Below are 19,306 nucleotides of genomic sequence, written 5' to 3' on the forward strand. Positions count from 1 at the left end.
CCTGGAGCGCTGCCGCCGGCGCTGCTCCCCGGAGCGTCGAGGCCGGGCTGCGGTGCGGCCGCGGTGCATTGTATTTACTGCGCCTTTCGGGGTTTCTGCCGGTCACCCGCCGCGACCAGGGAAATAGTTTTATTCCCCCTCTGCTGCATAACTTGGCTTCTGTTTTCTTGTTGTTGTTTTTTTCCTCCTGCCTTTGTAGATGTTGGCTGCGGCCAGGGCCAAGTCACGGGGCAGGATGTGCTGCCTCTGGGAGGTACTGACACGGGAATAAATGACACAGTTTTCTGGAATTTCTCCGGGCACTGCAAGGTGAGAATCTGTACCGCACAGTTGTCAGCTTGGCCCTTGGCACAGCCCTGCTCCACTCCATCCCCTCCTGACCCCCCGGTCTGGGGGCTGCCCAGGGGCAGCATTCCTCCCAAAATGTGTGTCAGAGGTGGTTGATGGCACAGACTGGGGGTTGCTTGCATTGCAGGGTGGTTCTGGGCACGTTTATTTTGCACACGTAGCTCCACATGAGCATTTTCAACTCCCTTAGGCAACTGCAGGCTGCATGTGTGACCAGGCTCAGGCTCCCTTGAATCAGCCTCCCTGCTCCAGTCACACCAGCAGCTCTGGAGGCCTTTTCAAGGACCTTCTTTGCAGGTCAAGCAATGGCCTCTTCTAGTAGCACGCTAAGGTGAGAGGCTGATCAGGTCCAGGCAGCCATGCCCAGCAAGGGGCAAACGCTGAGGCTTCCTTGTGGCTGGGATCCCTTGTCATTGTATGTGCCCACAGCTGCAGAGGTGACAGTGTCCCTGCTTGCACCTCTCCCCTTTTTAACTTCCCTTAAGCATTAGTTTAATTCCCTGCTTCTATGCCAAGAGCATCTCGCTGATGCTGCTCAACCTACACAAGTGTATCTGTGCATCTTCCTGCCCCCTCACCTACCCCTGCGGGGCAGCTGGGCAGCTCTAATGACCCCTCAGGGTGCTCCTGGGTCTTTTCTGCAACCCTGGGGGGACTGGGGGATCCTGTCCTGACCACCATCTGCCACCAGCACCTCACGTTAGGTGAGGTGAATCTCTCCTTGTTTGTGTTTCTGAAATAATGTTTTCTGATCTCTGAGTAACAGGTGTTACTCAGATAAAGCCCAAGCAGAGATTATGGAGCAGATGTGATCACACAGAGGCTTCAAAAATGCTTGAGGACCAGATACGAGTTGCACCTGCTGCGAATCAAGGAAAGCTCTGATGAACAGCAGAGACAGAGAGCAAATATATTTTTTAAATGTGTACATCTTAAGGTAATAATGTGAGAAATATCTCCTACTGATCCAGGTGCAGATTGTGTGTGAATCTGCCACAGGAATTGCAGTGAGGAATGCCCTTTCCTCCAGATTAGTGCCAGCTGAATGGGTGCTTGTTTGGTTTTTGTGGGTTTTTTCACCTGTTTGTGTACCTCAGCATGTGTTCTGAGCCTGGAGTAGGGCTGCATATCCATGTCCACAGCAAGTCAGTTCAGGGAAATTTCACTAATGTTTGCTTTAGGAAGCAACTTTATTTTTCTCAGCCATTTTCATACAGATCTGAGGGCCTTTTGCCAGCCCTCATTTCCAGATGGCTTAAACGCCATGTCCTGTGATAAATAACTGTATTTAATTTCTATGTATAAATCTGAGACAAGAGGTCAAAGAAAGAAATGCAGTCAGTATGAGCAACCTGCCTGGTCAGGGGGAGCTCAGAGACATGAGCAGAGAAAACACCATCTGGGAAATGAAGAAGTGAGCAGGGGATGCACATACACACACCTTCCTCCAGGCCCACAATCCCCCTAGACCTTTAGTGGCCTGGCCAACTTCTTTTACATATCTTCTACAGCTGAGAAAGTGTCCAGGTGGTACTTGGAGATACCTAGAACTGCATGTGGCATTAGAACAAAGCTTGGGCATGATGGCATTTTTCTAACATTTTTCTGGGCTATAGGATTTGGTCGGGCTTAAGTGTACCCATGAGTGCATCACACCAGTGATGCATCACATGTTCAAGCAACCCAGCATTATTTTTGCTGAAAGGACCCCTAAGAGTGATGGAGAAGTGAGGAGATGAGCTAGATAGACACCGAGAGTGGCTCTCCCAATGTCTGCTGCAGCACTTTGGCCTCTTGGCCATGCTAACGTTTCCAATATGCCTACAAGTTTCCCATATATAGTGTATTTCCCAGCCTCTGAGGCTTGCTGAGGCATCACTGCCTTCCCTTGAAGCAATACAAGGCATTCATGAATTTTCTGTGCTGAACTGTGGGAAAAGAGCAGCAAGAAACTGTGACCCCTGGGTAAGAGCATGCTTTGGAAACACCATCATCAGAAAATCAACACATCAGCCCAGAAGGCCCACAGACAGCTGATCCCCTCCAGCCTTATCAGAGAGAGAGAGCTCCTGTGGATGCTGAGGCAGCAGCCACTGAACATTTTTGAGATGTTTATTCTATCCTGTGTTGATATTGAAGTCAATATGATAACTAAAAATAAAGATGAAAAAAAAAGTACACTGCAGCTATTTGTTCCTGAATTGTTATGTTTACCCATACCAGCCCAGATTTCCATTTAGGCAGGCCTGTGGTCCCAGATGTTCAGTCTTTTTCAGCAACATGGTCATATCCCAGAAGATTTAGCCTGCTGGAGCAACTATATTAAACACGCCTGTAATTTTCCACTGTAACTGGGAGATTGCATTCCTCAGGGGCGAGCAATCACTGACTGGTGGCCCTGTGCACACGCAGGCAGCACAACCCTGAGTCCTCTCCAGCCTCTCACCATGGCAGGAGGGCACAGCACTTCTGTACCCCAACAGGGCTCGATCAGGGATGAGGAGGCTCCCATCAGTAGCACTTCCTAGGGGAGGGGGCCGTGCTGCTGGGGACCCATGGCCAGCTGCTGCTGCAGGGATGGATGTGGCTGGGCCTGCAGGTGGCTTCTCTGCTGGCCCTCCTTGCACTCAGAGCCTGTAGGCATGGTTAGTGTCTATTGAGGTGATCCAAAGAGAAAAATGATCTTTAACTGAATGAAAACAGATGCTTCACCTAATCACTCCCTGCTTCCTGATGAATGGGCTGGGCACAGGTACCCATCACAAAGGCCCTGCACAGCTGGGGGGACTCACCCTGCTTCCAGGTACTGATGTAAGGCCACCTCTCAGGGAGGATGTGGGATGTCTCTGAGTACAGCCTCCTCCAAGAACCCAGCTTCAGGTTAGGGAAAACCAATGGACAGATCTGTGTGGCTTATTCTGCTTTCTTCCACAGGTAGCAGTGGTGGTGGAGGACAGTGGAGAAAGCCACAGTGGCTAAGCACCTACTCCTGATGATACTTTTGGCACAGGGTTTGCCTCAGAGAGTGCAAGGAGGCATTGGAAACCAGCTGGAGCCAGGTGTTCCCCTCTGTGCCAAAGCACCTGCTGAGAGCCATGTGCCAGAGAGTGGAGTGCTCTTGTCCACCAGAAAGAGAGAAAGAGGTGTCCTGTGAGTGCCTTGATGGAGTACAGGTTTGGGTCAGGTGTTGCTGGCAGCTGGTTCCAACACACCTTACCTCGCCTTACCTCCTCCAGCCAAGCCCAGGTTACCAACCCCACTCCTGCAGTGCTGACAGACAGCCAGGAGCACAGGGCTCTGACAGGCAGCCCCAGCCCCTATCACTGATCCCTGGCCACTGCTTACATCTGGCCTCCAGCCTTGGAAAAAGGAAGACTCTACCATGCTTCCTTCAGCAGCAGGGAGGCACTTGTTCTTTAGGTGCAGGTGAGGCATAAGGACAGCATGAGGATGCTCTAGGGAGAACTGTGGCAATTCCCATTTTTGGTTCCTGCAAATCCAGCAGTCACCTCTTGACAGAAGCAGCACAATCCAGAGAGGGCAGCCTGGCCTCAGCTTTGCCTGTATCAGTGGAGCAGTTCCGGAAGAAAAAACCCTTCTGTGGGTGCAACACATCTGCTCTTCAGGTGGGCGGACACAGACATCCTCTTCTCATACACATGACAGAGGGCAGTAAACAGATAAACCAGGCAGGCTGCTTCCATTAACTCACTAAGCTGCAAAGACATAGTGTCCAAAGAAGCTTTTCTTCCTAAGGAGGGCCTGGCTGGCCATCTTGTGCTCTCATTTGAAAAGAGGGATAGAAAAGATCTAGAGGGTAAGTCCTGTGATGAGTGGCTGAGGGAGTTCGGATTATTCAGCCTGGAGAGAAGGATGCTCAGGGGAGACCTTCTCTCTCTCTACAACCTCCAGCAAGGAGACAAGGCAAGACAAGAGTCTTGACACAGTCTCAAGCTGTGCCAGGGAGGGTTCAGGTTGGACATTTGGAAGAATTCCTTCACAGAAAGGATGTTAAACACTGTTATGGGCGGCCCAGAGAGCTTCTGGAGTCACCATCCCTGGAGGTGTTCAAAAACATCTGGACATGGCACTTAGAGCCATGGTCTAGCTGATCAGGTGGTGATTGGTCAAAGCTTGAATTCAATTATATCAGAGGTCTTTTCCAACCCAACTGATTCTGTGATTCTTTGATATCCAACTCATCTGCTTCTGGTAATGGGACACTTCTTCCAGCCAAAATCCCCTGACAGAAATGGCATGGGCAGATTTGTCCCTCAGAAGTTAACCCCTTTCCTCCATGAAACCATCCCTGCCCAGCTCCAAGGCTAGGACAGGAGTCAGACAAAATGCTGCAAGCAGCACTGCTGACGAAACCATCCTAGTTTCCTGCAGTGCTTGAGCTGGCTGGGACAGTGGGTTCACACCCTCCAGCTTTCACAAGGTCACATGAATCAACTAGCCATTGCAAATGTATTTTTAGTGGCATTAAAATGAAATGAAGCTAAAAATGTGTCAAGCAGGTAAACTCACGGTTTAAAATCAAAACGGAGCTATTGGAGGCTCTTGGTCTCTGAATGCCTCCATAGGAGAGGCTGTCCCTGCACTCTCCTCCACCAGGGAGATGGGTGCTGCCGCAGTCACTGATTAACCACCCACCTGGGGAGCTGCTGCCCACACTGCGGATTATGTCTTGACCCCCTGGCCACTAATTTCTGATGCTTGACTTCACTCTGCAGTGTTTTTGTAGACCTTTTGCCACAGCACTTGTTTCCCACAGCCTTTTGTTTCCCCTTAGTAGTTTCAAATGTAGGGAACAAACCTTATTTCTGCCATCCCCGACTTGCTTCTTGTAAGTACTTGCTCTGCAGCTCAGCCTTCAAGACTGTGCGGAGGCAAGGATCTGGCCTGCTTTGAAAATATTTAGGTACAATTCCCATTCTTATGAGAAGACCTTACAAACCTCCCAAAACCAAGAGGTGAAATGAGATTTTTGTGACCCATCCACGCTACTTCCCTTTCTATGGTGTGTTGCATTTTACCCCCCAACCAGACAGGAAAATATCCCCATGGCAGCTTCCCCTCACCCAGTGCAATCTTTGCTTGTGCTCTTTTGTGCAGGCATGAAGACCCTGCTGCATTTGTCATAAACAGGAACAGGAGAAGAAGATGTTGAAATCATATTTATTACATACATGAGATACAAAAACAAATTACCAAAATAGCATCTTTTTTTCTGTGAGTCCACAGGACCTTGAAAGAAAAATACATACGTAAAGTGGATTGCTAGACTAGTGACTTTTCTGGTGTTGCATGTCTTCTTTCCCCTCACACTCATGAACAAAATACACTCTATGCAATGTGGTTTAAGGATGCTTTACAGAAAGGATATATTTTAGTGCTGAAAACTGCAGTAAACTGTGCTATATTTCATACTGGTGTTAATGAGGAAGTATAATGGCTGTATATATTGCAAACAGTAACACAGAAGAAAACAAATAAAATGTTCAGTTTTAAATACTAACATAAAAATAAAATAAACTCCAGGCCCACCATGAATCGCTGGGTTGTGATATGTGAATGCAAGTCCTTTCTGTTCTCTGCATCCACTCCTTTTCCTGCAGTCGGAGTTTTCCTCCTCCAGCAATTGCATTTTTATCTCAAAGTCTCTTCTCCCCACTCTGTTTGCAAAGTCTTGCTGGAGTCCTGCCCACGGGGTCCAAGTGCTGGTCTGAAGCTGGGACTTCAGTGCAAATACTTTATCTTTCAGATTGCATCCTCAGATATTCTGAGCGGCCAGTGCCAGGCTGGCCATTCCCTTTATACTGTTAATGCTGTCCAACTGCGGGGGGTCCTCAGGAGTGCTTCTGTTTCAGGGAGATTTTTTCATGTGCCACCTTCAAATTCTTTTCCCCAACACAATTAGACTTCCCGCACCGTGAAGGGGCAGGTAGTAAAGTGCTTTATACAATGAAATATTTACACTAGGGCTAGGTTCATTTTTTAACACTTCAAGGACAAAAGCTCAGAGACACTGCACCCTCTGCAGCTGGCTCTTCTCTGCAGCTGTGCAGCGGGTGGAGAGCTGGCTTCTGCCCTGCATCATGCCTGTGCCAAGGCAGAGGGATTCAATTCACTCCAGCAGCTCTCTCCTCAGCAGCATCAGCAGAGAATCTAGCCCTTGAAACCTTCAGCAGGGCAAACAGATTAAAAGCAAGCAGCACCCAATTCTCTTGGATGGGTGCCATGTCCTAACCTGTAAGGGGTGTTTCTAAGAGTGGTTCTCATTGCCACGTTGGTGGCAGCACCTACCCATTGCCTTCTCCACAGCATCCTCTGGGAGCCCCTGGAAGTCACTCAGGATGCACACTAGGGGCACTGGCAGTGTTTTGCTTCTCAGCAGTAGCTCTTCTAGGGTGGCAATTTAGTCTTGGGTGATCAGTGGCTTCATGACAGTTGCTCCAACAGTGCACTGGAGTGAGACAAGCATCCACCACCCTTCCTTTTGTTTCCCTCAACATAACAATGAGCAGGGCTCAGGGTGAGGCCCTGACAAGGAAGCTATAGGCAAGAGAAAGAATATTGGCCAGAAAGGGTTAAATTAGACAGTGCCTACAACTCTGAATGCCTCACTACATGTTTTGGCACTATTTTCTTACATTCCAGTTTTCATGCTAGAGGTCTTCTCTTTGTGGAGGCTGTTGCATTTTGTGCATAAAGAAATGCCCTAGGCAGTTGCACACCTCTAGTTGCAGTCTCTTTTCAAAATCTCCAGGACCTTTCTTCCGAGAGCCGACTTCCACTGATGGACAAAACTTTTCATGTTGACAATGAGTCTGCCTGTTCGGATGTCCTCATGTCCTGCCACGAGATACTCCAAGCCTGCAAACCAGCAGAGTGGTCAGGGACTGCACAGTACCACGCTTAAGAGGCCTACTGAGCTGCAAAGTCAGCCTGGATATCTAGTCCCGTGCAAAAAAGCACCCACACAAAGAAATATTTATATATATTGGCTCTCACATATATCTGTATATCTATAGCTCTATCTGCATCTATGGCAAAATTACTCCTGTGGCTACCTGTCAGAGAGATGCAGCACACAAAATGTGACTTTGTGAACTTCTAAACATAGTAAAAACTGAACTCTGGGGGCGGCTCTGCAAGTTTTTACACCTCTTCTGGGAACTGCTATTACCTTCATTTGGCAACTGCTATTACCTTCATCTGCCTCACTTCTCCCTGAATAAATCTGGGCCTAGAGATGAGTTCAGTGAATTCCAGGAATGGAACAGTGCAGGATGGTCCAGTGCTAGGGATCTTGCTTGGAGTGGCCAGTGGTCCCTTGGAGGCAAAGGCATGCCAGACCCCAGTGAGAGGCATCACTAAATGTGCAGGCAACAGTACCCCAGAAGAACCTGAAGGAGTGGCTGTCCCACTGAAAAGAACTGCTAATTTCTGCCTCTGCTGATGTGTTAGAGACATGACAGCAGGGTCTGACAAAGCCTCAGCTGGCTGTCCAGAAACAGATAGAAAGGGCTGGAGTGTGTCCCTGTCGTGCCCTGCTGCAGGTCTTTCCTCAGGCATCCAGGTCTGCACTTGGCTTTCAGGGCACAACTCAAAAGAGTGCTTGGAACCAGGTAACAACTGCTAAACAGGGGGATAAAGCAAAGCCTTTGGCTTGAATTAGCTAAAGAAACACTGCCACAGATCCAAACAGCCTAAATAGGCCACAAACATGCCATGAATGGGGATAATAAGGAGGATAATCCCTTTCATGGGAGGAGGAGCTCCCTGCCAGGATCAGCATGCCACTGCAGCACATTTAGGGTGCAGCCAGCATCAGACCCCTCCTGTGCCCACCCCTTCTTGCACCAGTCTGGGGATCACAACGCACTGGTGCAAACCAGGAATGGGAGATGGGCCTTCCCCAGTGCTCTCAGCCATCCCACTCCATCCTGGCTGCAGCTGGTATTGTCTTGGGTTTTCATTTTGCAGTCCAGAATAAAGGGAGGGTGCTTCCCAAGTAAAGGTAAAGCAATATAATTTGCTTTCTACTTTATTTGAGTTTTTGGGCACACACATCCTCTCTTCTGCCAAGTAAACATCTGTGTTATATGTGTGTAGCAGCATTGCCGCTCAGAAGACATTAATTTTGGCCAAGTCAATCTTGCTGTTAAAAATACCACTTTTCAAGGGTTCCTAGGTTTATTTCTCTTTAGAGAGAAATGTGGTATGCACACTCACAGAGCAAGCAAATATTGCTGTGGTTGCTGTGTAGGGCTTTCTAGATTTTCAGCCTGATGCTAGAGAACTGTAAAATTAAAATGTCAAATGACAGAGATGCCCCAAGCCAGGACTTGAGGCTGTGCAGCTTTCCCTGGCAGGCTGCTCTCTGCCTCTCTGACTGTGCTTGGCAGAGCCATGGAAGGGATGGGCTCCTGTTACCTTGCAACCAGGTGAGACCTTTAAATCTTTCAGCTCAGTGTCCCCCAGACACAGAATCTGCCTCTGTGTGTGTGTGTGTGTGTGTGTGTGGAGCAGAAGGTGTGCAAGGGTGGTGAAAGGGTTCCCCTTGTATGAACTTAAGCACGTTTTTCATCTGAAAATAGCCCGCAGAGATTTGATAAATGTTTGCAGGTTTTTTTGCCTTGTCAGAGCCTTTAAGAACCTACTCTCCTTTTGGTACCCCTTAACTTCTGTAAAATGGTATAAAAACACATCTGTCTTACTTTTACGTTTATCTTTGATCTCTTCTATGTTTTTGAAGATGTGATTTCCATTATAGCTATATGTCAGAAAATTGTTTTATGTCAGCTTGACTTTTCATCCAGCTGGTTTTGGTTTATTCACCTATAGGCCATAAGTTCTTACTGTGACAGAGGGTTGAATCTACTAATATTGTATTGCAAGCCACTCAGAAATTAATGTGGTAGCTAAAGAAAATAATGAATTAAAAAAAAATCTGGGATCCTTTTTTCCCTCTTTGACATCATCGAATCTTAAAGATTCACTCAACGGATGTTTTCAAGTTTCCTATTAGCAACAAACTCCTTTTCAACTTGGAGGCTGAGACTAATTTATACTCATGGGAGAAGCAGCTGCATTTCAAAACAATACCAAGCTTTGCAGTGTAAATCATGAGAGCTGGCAAGGAAGTAACAAGGGATTAGCACCTGATGTGTCAGACACCTGGACTGTCACTAAGGACAGTTACATCTCCACCTTTCTGCTGTTGTCTAAGAGCCTCCACTGATTCTGTGATTAATGCTGTCTTTTCATCTGTTGGGGAAAATCACTGAAGCTCCTCTGAAGTTAGCCGAGTGGCAAAGCTGGGTGTCAGGTGTGGGGCTGCCCTGCAGGCTCAGTTTTGGATAGCTTACGTTGCATTCCTTCAGGCTCATATTAAGGCAGCTGCATATGGGCTATCTTGCTTGAGTTTTCATCGCATATGGAAAAATACACCAGCTATGGCTATTTGATTAGTGATTTATGGTGCTCCAGCAATATCCAGTCTTACTGCACTTAAACAGTAGAGCCCTACCTAATGCTGCTGATTCATCTGACCTTTGCACCTGACAAGACTTCCTAGCTACAGCTGTGCTATCACAGCAGCTTGCCTTCAAAACCAGACAGTCACCTCTGAGGACATGAAAGAAGGCTGCAAACACCTCATCAGTGAATAACCTTTCTGCACAGCCCAGCCCCACAGACAGCCCTGTACCCCCTAGCTCCTAGTGCTGCACATGACAGGGATGTCTCAGCACCTACATCAATGCTTCCATTGCCAATTTCGCAGTGGTGTGTACATCTCATGGAAAGAAATCCCTTTATTTTAATTAGTTGGTAACTGCTCATTTATCTTGGAGTTGTAAAGAGAGGTGTGTCAGCTAGAGCTTAGTTTTGTCTGTGGAAGAAACTCGTGAACCTGCATGTCCTTGTCCGTACTGGAGACTGCGTGCACTGCTTAGCCACCATTGCCACACTCCATTTCAGTGAAAGAAGATGGGAAAAAAACTGTGGAGCTCTCCCCTCACTGCATAAGAAAATTTCTTCTAAATCATGTAGATCTAAATTTGTGTTACTTTCAAAGAGAAATCTTCCCTTGGGTTTAGATTAGAACTTCAGTGCAGTATCCCAACTCAAATTAGATTTACATATGTTTTTATGGATTCAAATTAGCTTTAGCTTTGAAAGATGCATCATGCTATTGTGGTGTGATGTGCACCTCCCTCCCTCTGGGAACAGAGACTGGTAAAACTGAAAGCCTGTTACTATGCTGTGTAAAGAGAACTCTGTGTTTCAAAGCCTATAGGATGAACCAAGTTTTTCTGTATGAAATTTCAATTTGACAGAGACTGCTGTTGGAATCCAAGTGACGTAACAGATAATTTTTCACCAGCACTAGGCTGCAATCCCAGCTCATTGGTATGAGGGGATAGAGGGGCAGCAATGAAATCTGTGTATATGTGGTGGGGATGTCCTGTTCAGGGAGTCAAACTTACCAGGATTGAGGATGGGACAAGTGCAGCCTCTGTTAGTCCAGGATTCAGGGTAGAGTGTCCTCTTGCCCCGGAGGATCTTCAGCTTTGTAGATTTCAAGACTTTCTTGATCTTCACACTGACTTCTGCATGGGAACCTTTGTCATGAGCTGACAAGATCTTTGTCTTGATCACTGGGAACACAGGAATTCAAAACCAGGAATATACAAACTATTTACAGGGCTCTTTTTTTTTTTTTTTTTTCCCTTGGTCTAGTGCTGGTGTCTGGGTGAAGCAGTGAGGACAATTGCTTTGTTACAATGAAGTCAGCCCATTGCTCCTTGCTGGGGAGCCCAGGATCAGAGCAGCTGCTGAGAGGCACGTACATCCCCACACCCATGGGCAGAAATGCTGTCAGTTGTTTTGGCCACGGCCCCTGGAACTGCCATGAGAGTGTGAGGTCCCATTTCCCCCCAGAGTTCAGCAAACCCTTTGTGTTCCTTATCTCTTTTGGAAATCAATCGGATTTAGAGATGGACCTGGAGGCTTTGCTGGCCTCAGCCTCATCCCATCCTGGTGCCAGCCCTGATGCTTTGCAGAGCTGCCAAATCCAAATTCAGTGGAGTAGAGTGAGACATTGGTGGGGACTGGGTAAAATCAGGGAGTATTTTGAGCTCACTCATACATTTCCACCATCTGGAATTCCACTGCTGAGCCCCTGTGTGGTGGAGGCTCAGGGCTCAGCTCCTCCACCCCACCTATACTGGTAGGTATCCCCATATTGGTGGTGCTTTATTCAGCACCCACACTGGGAAGCTCAGGGCAGCCTCTCACAGTGTGACCTCCTGGAGCTCATGATGAGCCCCGTAATTCATCCGTCTCTCTAGTTGAGCTGACACCTTCACATGTTGACTGATGAAAGCGGGGGAAGCTTGAGTGTACTTTAGATAAGATTTATGAATTTGGAGGTTTCGTGACTTTCTTTTTTTTTTTTTCAGTTTCTTATCTTTTGCAAGATTAAACACAGTTACTATCGTGGCTGGGAAGCAAAACAGAGCAGAATCAAATTTTTTCCTAATATCACTAATCCAGGGATGCATTTCAACCTCTGGCAACCCCTTGAACTCTGCTTTGTGGGTTGCTCTGCAGCCTGCAGAGGTACGGGCTATCTCTCTGTGCATTTTCTACTTCAATGTGAGATGAAACAGGTGCAAGAGACCCCTGCAAGAGATTCCTTGCGGAGGAAGGGAGTTCTGCACAGAGCATTCCTTGCTCTGCCACAGTATGAAGGAGGCAGTTTGTTGGCACACACCAGGGAGGTCTTGGGAAACCAAGTGCCTCTTCTCATTCATTTAAATCCAAGAGACATATAGACAATATACATCATCCCCTTGCAACAGCTGAACTTTGTTGACAGTGGGAGTTCCCAGTAGCTACTGGAATTGTTTTATCCATGGAGTGGTGACCACAGTCCCTCCTTACGTTCAGTATCATTCAGATACAGTCATTTCTAGACTTGGTTGAGGGCACCTTGTCTACAGACAGCATTTCAGTGACCCATTTTGGGTAGTAGTGGTTTATAGTCTGTCTTGGACCCAGACAACCTCCCAGGGACATTTCCAGCTCTCCTCCTCCCATGATTTTTGTAAGGGTGTTTTGATAGCAAGAGAGATGGGTAACAGAACAAGATGCTTCACCCACCTTGACTTGGAAACACGATACCTGTACATTTTGGCTGAAATTCTGCCTTTAGGCTAAGTATCCCGTGGGTTTGCCAGGATGGAGCGGTGCACACACGGGAACTCTCATGCTCTATGTACACTTTTGCATTGCTTTGTAGCACCTCCCTTTACAGCCCCCTCACCCACAACTCACCATAGGTGTACTTCATCCCACAGAAGACCTTGGGATTCCCTAAAACTTGCTCTTTACATTCACATTTACCTGGGGAAAAAGAAGGAAGCAAATGGCTGAGAATTGTGCTTAAAAGACAGGAGCATTTGCAGGCAGAGCCTAGGAACTGCCAGAGGTTTTTCAAGTGGTCCACAAGCCTCATGCAAAAAAAAAAAGGAATTTGCAACTGTTTTCAGATTGAGAGTGAATACAGACTCTTAGTCCAAGGGCAATTACTCCTTGTTTACAATTAGAAGAGAAGGAAAACAAAGGCCTTATTATTTTGCCTTGGGATGCAAATAACATGCGTATCTTTCCCTGTGGTATTTTCCACACCGTAATGTACCAGACAAAATTTTAAAAGGAAATGTTGCAGAGGTTAAGGCAGATTAATGACTTCCGTGATCTTAGAACAAAGAATAACATGATATACTTATTTACGTTTAAAATGAAGTCGCCCAGACAAATGATGGAGCTTTCCCCTCAATTAACTCAATTATTGTATCTTCGAGATGTTATCAAGCCCCTCACCGAAAATGGAGGAAATGACGCCTGCCTGCTTGCATGCAGCAGCTGCAAGGGAGGAGAGCTTGATGCTGCCCCACGGGGCCAGCCTGCCTTGCACCAGCCTTCATGCAGCACCCACCTCCCCCAGGCTGGGAACACCGGAGGGAAAGAACTTCTCCAGCTGCATGCTAGACCATCTCAAATCGCATCATAAGCAGCAAGCAATGCTAAAAATGTTGTGGGTATTGGGGAAATGAATTCTGAAATTTAGTTAGAAATCCCCTAACTGCCTGCCAGGGAAGTGGCAAACCCCACCCTTTAAATAAAGCTGCTGCTTTTTTGAGTTTGAGGGAATATAAGGATACCTTTAAAACATGATGGTCAAGTAAAACATGAGGGCACTCAGCCTTGAAATTCAGAGCTGGAACTGCAAATTCTTGCCTTACAACAGCTAAATTCTGGGTACGGGCACTCAGCATGGAGCATCTGTCTAATGGGTTTGCCCATCCTTGCATTGATGGGGTGAGCCATAAGGCTCCTCTGGCTCTTCGGAGAGGAAGGAGGTGGCCACAAGGACATTACTCCACAGGTTAGCTGGGGAATGTCCATTCCCTCCTGCTACAACCAGGGTGCTAACTACAAGTCACTGCAGAAGACTAGGTCTGCAGTGGCTGCTGGCTGGAGGGATTGAGCGGGTGGGACACATGCAAAGGCGCAGTCCTACCAGAGTGCCGGAGTGCTGAGAAGCCCTGCTCATCCTCCCAGCCCCAGGTGGGCTCACTCTCGTTGAGCACTGCCTGGAAAGGAGGTGCTTCATTGTGCCAGGAAACATCTGAGCTGTTGAGGGGAAAGGGAGATGATCAGCTCATCCTCCAGACACAACGTGACTGTGTGTCTTGATGATGGTAAATGCAAAAGGCAGTTTTGGAAGGTGAACAGCTTGAGTGTTGTCAGAGAGGATCATGGATCCATTTTGGGTTTAAAATACGCTATAGGGATTTATATACCACAAATATCTTCAGTCTGGTAAAGAAAGCAACATGTCAGATTTGGAGAGTGGGGTATTATTAAAATGTGCTGTTTTCTAAAAAGCTTGACTCCAAGCCACAGTCAACATAAGCTGAGTTAGAACAGTAAAATTAGGCCTTCGGTCTCCTTTCACTCAGATGTCCCTGAGGCCCACATTTTACTTGAGAGGAAACAACTGTGAAGGTTATGGAAAACACCTGATACATTAACACCAGCACTGAGAGCAAAAATTCCAACATCGCTGGAGCCCTGCCAGGCTCCCAAGGGAACCACAGCCTCAGCCCCCACTCTATCCCCACTTCTTGGCCATACCAAACCCATACCAAACCCCAAGTATTTGACATCATGGATACTTTTCAGCCTGCTTGCCATGTGCAAATAGAGCCATCCCTGGAGCTGAGATCACTGAGGCACGGTGAGACCCCCCAGCTCACCTGCTGCTGTGGCAGTCACCGGTGTGGGGGTCGCAGCTGCGGGCGCAGTCGCAGGGGCGGCAGCCGTAGGGCCCGAAGCCCCAGTAGCCGGGGAGGCAGTGGTCACAGCGGGGCCCTGCCACGCCGGGCTTGCAGGGGCAGTCCCCGGTGCTGGGGTCACAGAAGGTGCCGGGGCCCAGGGGGAGCACGGCCGATCCCACGGGGTGGCAGGAGCAAGCTGCAGGGGAGGGACACTGTGAGGGACAGAGCATCTGTGAGTGCACAACCTCTGCATCACAGAGGTGCAGGAGACGCCTGCAAAACCATCTCTCTGCCGAGGGACACCTCTGGGGTTTCTGGGCTTTTTCATCCCTCACCCATACAAATCTGAGCAGAGTCTCCCTTTGCAATCTGTAGAATTTCAACTTTTGTGAGCTAGTTTTTAATTAGTCAACCTGCCCTGGTGTCGTGTTATGTTTTGCCAAACATGCCTTTATTACTTTCCTCGCAGCATCTGGGTTCTAATCCGGCCGAGTACCCAGGGATGTGCCTGCCTCACTGTGATGTTTGAGCAGCTGCGGGTGCTTCATTGCAAAAATGAATCAGAGCATAATTGCTTTTTAAAATAATAACTGTCTTGCATCCAGGAGGTTAAAAAAACCCCTCAGAACAGTCATTTTAATTAAAGTGAAGGCTGAGCAAAAAGTACCCCTCTGTCTCTCTCTGATTTTTAAAACCATCAATTAAAAATATTAGGAAAAAAGAATGAGGAAACTGACAGCTCAGAGATAGGCTTTTGCATATTCTCCAGGACACGGGTTTGCAGAGAACACATCAGAAATGCCAGCTGCTCTCTTTTCTCCCTCACAGCCCCTTGCATCAGAACAATGCACTAGAACTGTGCTGGGACATACTGGGTTCTCAGAAAAGATGCCCTAAAAGAGGTGGTGTGAAGTTTTCCTTACCTACTCCTTAGTTTTTTGTTTTTTTTTTTTTTTACAAAAACATAATTTATGTCTGTTACAAGGCTACTTTCCCCCAAAGATGTTAAGGTTTTCAAAGAACAGAAATACAGCTAGCAAAAGCATGAGCCAAACCTCTGACCATGTGGCCAGGTCAGCAGGTGATGCTGTGGCCTGCAGGACCAGTAGCTGGGTGACTTGTGCTCTTCTCACCTCAGGGTTTGGTTCTCTGACCAGGACATGGTACAGTCAGCCTTGCACATTATGGCAAAAAATTTCCTGCCGAAATGCCTTTGCCCAAAGTGTCATTTACATAAAATTGAGTTTCCTAAGCAAATTATACCTGTAGGGAATATTTTCACTAAATTCTAATACCAGTCTTTCTATTTTGCAACTCTGAAGGCAATGGAGCAAGAAAGTCATTATAGGCAACGTATTTCTTTCTCTTAAAATACTTATTGCTGCACACATACATTTAATTTTGCTCTGACAACATTTTTGTGGTTTCAGGAATCTGACATACCTGGAGTATAGTTTCAAAATATTAAAAGATAGATTAATATTGGCAGTTAACTTAGAGGCGACTATGATTCCAACATCTTTGCCAAAGTAATCCCCAAATTTCCCCCACCCTTTCCACTTGCAAACAAATATAATTATATAAAATTAAAAGATTAGAAAGGCTCTCCACAAACTGCGTAAGTAGCTGCAGGCAGTGAACTCTGGTACCTTTAATAGCATAGTTTTCAACAGTGTGCACTGCAACTTGCATACCTTTCTCCTGAAGTCTGTGAAGTGTTTTACACCTGATACATACAGCCAAATGCTCTATTTTCCTACTAGATGAGGAGGGTATTTCTGGCATTCCTCAGGCCCTTCAGGGGAAATATCAGGCACTTAAGGCTCTTCTATTCTCCTCCAGTTAACGAGATAAACCCACTGCTCAGCCAGAGATTTGGTTCTGTCTTGGTCAGGTTTCAGCTGACTTTTACATGCAACCCCATTGGGGTTGGAGCTTTTATGTTTTAGACAATTCTTTTACACACTTCTTTTTTTTTTTTCCCAAATGTAAAATTTAAAATCAGTGGCAACACTATGGTGAAGCAAGAATATTAAATTTACCAGAGCAGTTTTGAAAAAGAGCAGCAAACTCATAAGTAATTAAAAAGACAACTAAAAATGAGAATGTAGTTGGCTATACTTTTTAATAAAAGCCACAAAGAGATGTGTTGTAAAGGCTGGTAATTTCTAACAGGCCTGCATATCCACTTGCATGGATCCCATCCTTCCTGGCTGCTCCTCGATGAGCCACCAAGGTGCCAATCCACATTCCAGTGGCGGCTGGCAAATTGAAGGTTTTTGCTCTTGGATTTTGGGTGAAGGCCCAAGATGACACTAAAGGGCATTAATCTGTATGGTTTGGGTGGCAAATTTCCAACACAGTAAATTTCCAACACAGTTTGTGATGGGCTGCAGTGGGAACTTGCTGAGCAATGCAGACATAAAGTGAAGCCCACCGCCATGCACCAAGCACAGAAATGAGGCTCTAGAGCTCAGATGTGAGTGTGTTTCACCACACTTGAAAGAAATGCATAGTAAAAGGATGGAGTGCTTCCATACTATGGCAAGGGCAGGAAGGAAAAGACTGCAGGACTGATTCTACAATGTTTGAAAGCTGGAGCTATTGGTCCCTCATGGGCAGCTGTGCTGTGTTGGTTTTCCATTTTCCTCTTTCCATACAATCTACACCTCACTGTAGCACAGGTAGTAGGAGTCCCACATCCAGGAAAGTGAGAGGAGCAGCTGAGCAACAGAGGAAGTAGCCACAGACAGCGTTGGATGGTGTTTCATTGTGGATACACAGGTGCAGAGTGTAAGACTCTCAGTGTGAGGCTTCTGCACAGTGCCTGTCTCACGTGCCGTGGCCACCTCACCAGAGAGGCTGGGATTCTGCACAGCCAAGGGAGCTCCTGTGAGAGAAGGAATGGCTGGGCCCTAGCCTTGGATCAAGAGAAACCTTCCACAAGCTTGATCCTTTTCCTTTCTTTTTGATTTGTAAGCAGCATTGCTAAAAATGCCAATTTACCAGCCAGAATTACATAGCAGTATTCTGCATGTGACTTCCATGCACAGATGAATTAACAGCTGCTTGTCCTGGCATTGCATGTGCTGACTGGAATGGAAAATCAGTGAGTGGGATGCCAGCAGAACTGGATTTCCCTGCCCTGGTTTGGTGATATGGTTGTGGTTTCCTCGGCTACCAGCTAACCTTTGGAAATGACAAATATTTACCCTCAAAACCCTACAGCTGAAAAGCAAAATAAACTTGGCAATTATAAAACTCAATTTTACTGCTTGCAATTGTACTGTAGCTGAGGCTTAAAAACTTATGAGGATGGAAAGAAAAGAACTCATAGGTATGACGGGGGAAAGAGTCATCAGATTGGTGTTTTAAACATCAGAATGTTTCATTTTATCAGGTACACTCCTACTCCTGAGCAAATATTATATACACTCTTTGCCTACAAGAATCTTTAAAGTATCCTTAAAGATTATGGCTTAACAACTCCTTTATTTACTTTGACTTAGGTATTTTTAAATTTTCAATGGTTGAACAATAATGGTGTCTCGAGCCAGAAACGAGCAGGCAGTGCCATGGCCTTCCCACGGAAGAATAATAGGGCTCCACGCACATCCCTTGTTATTGCAGACCACGGCATGGGGCTTGGAAATGGTCCAGGCATAGGCTGTAATTGATCTTATATAATTTAATTTAACAGTCATTAGTCATTTTCTACGGCCCTGCAGCTGCCATCTCCCCTGTGAGATGCTGAGTCCCTGGGTGCAGGGAGCATTCCTGGCAGCAGGAGAGCAGAAGTGAAGAGGTGAAGGGGTCTTAGGGAGGATTGCATTTGTGAGGGTTTGAAAAGCCCAGAGAGAAATCATCCGGGAGTTTGTAGTAACAGGGTCTCTGAAAAGAAAGCATTCAGATAATCCCTATATTTGTGGAATCAGTTTGTGCTAGGAAAAGTTGTCTTCCTCAGATACTTGAGGGAGTATCATGCTCTACAATTCACAAATGCAGAAAAAAAAAAGAATGATGAAGTAGATGTACTTAATGCAGGAGGTAAATAAATGTAAACTTTTTCTCACTATACTCAAGAGTATCTTTCAGTTCTTGTTAAGTATATGTTATCTTTGGCTTTTAAATACCAGAATTCATGAATATCTAGTGGTCCATAAAGCTAGATTGTTGCATTAAAAAGTAATGGAGGCACACTTTTTTTTTTTTTTTAATGTGGAAAGTGGAATGCCATGGGCCAGAGATTCAGAGATGAATGCAGAAAGCCAAGAGAACCAAGCACTGGCATATGTCAACAAAAATACCCCTTAATCGTCTAATATCCACAGCTTCTTCTGGCTCATAAAGGTGGGGAGAAACTTGTTAATCAAGAACCCTGGAATTTGGCTAACACATAGTTAATGAAGCGAGGTACTGCCTGACTTCATTAACAATGGTCTAACTTGCACACAGGCACGTGCACAGGGTTGGCAGCCTTCCCTTTGAGCATTGAGGAGATGGAGCCACTTTTACTGCTTCCAGAGTAAAGGGTGGTGTCTTTAGTGCCCAGAAAACCACACTCAGCTCATGGTCAAAGCTTCAATGACCTCAGAAAA

General features: G+C 46.5%; 1 protein-coding gene across 3 annotated transcripts in view; it reads right to left on the reverse strand.

Moving 5' to 3' along the window:
• Positions 1–5,513: 5,513 nt before the first annotated feature.
• The window catches only part of NTN4 (netrin 4), a 47,570-nt gene continuing 33,777 nt past the window's right edge, over positions 5,514–19,306 (reverse strand). For all 3 annotated transcript variants that reach the window (XM_038153993.1, XM_038153995.1, XM_038153994.1), the window contains exons 6-10: positions 14,688–14,904; positions 13,949–14,061; positions 12,700–12,768; positions 10,848–11,018; positions 5,514–7,227 (exon numbers count right to left, since the gene is read on the reverse strand). In XM_038153993.1, coding sequence (XP_038009921.1) covers positions 7,091–7,227; positions 10,848–11,018; positions 12,700–12,768; positions 13,949–14,061; positions 14,688–14,904 — 707 coding nt within the window. In that variant the 3' untranslated portion in view covers positions 5,514–7,090. The remainder of the gene's footprint in view (positions 7,228–10,847; positions 11,019–12,699; positions 12,769–13,948; positions 14,062–14,687; positions 14,905–19,306) is intronic.

Source organism: Motacilla alba, chromosome 1A (genome assembly GCF_015832195.1).
Source record: "Motacilla alba alba isolate MOTALB_02 chromosome 1A, Motacilla_alba_V1.0_pri, whole genome shotgun sequence".
Lineage (NCBI taxonomy): Eukaryota > Metazoa > Chordata > Aves > Passeriformes > Motacillidae > Motacilla > Motacilla alba.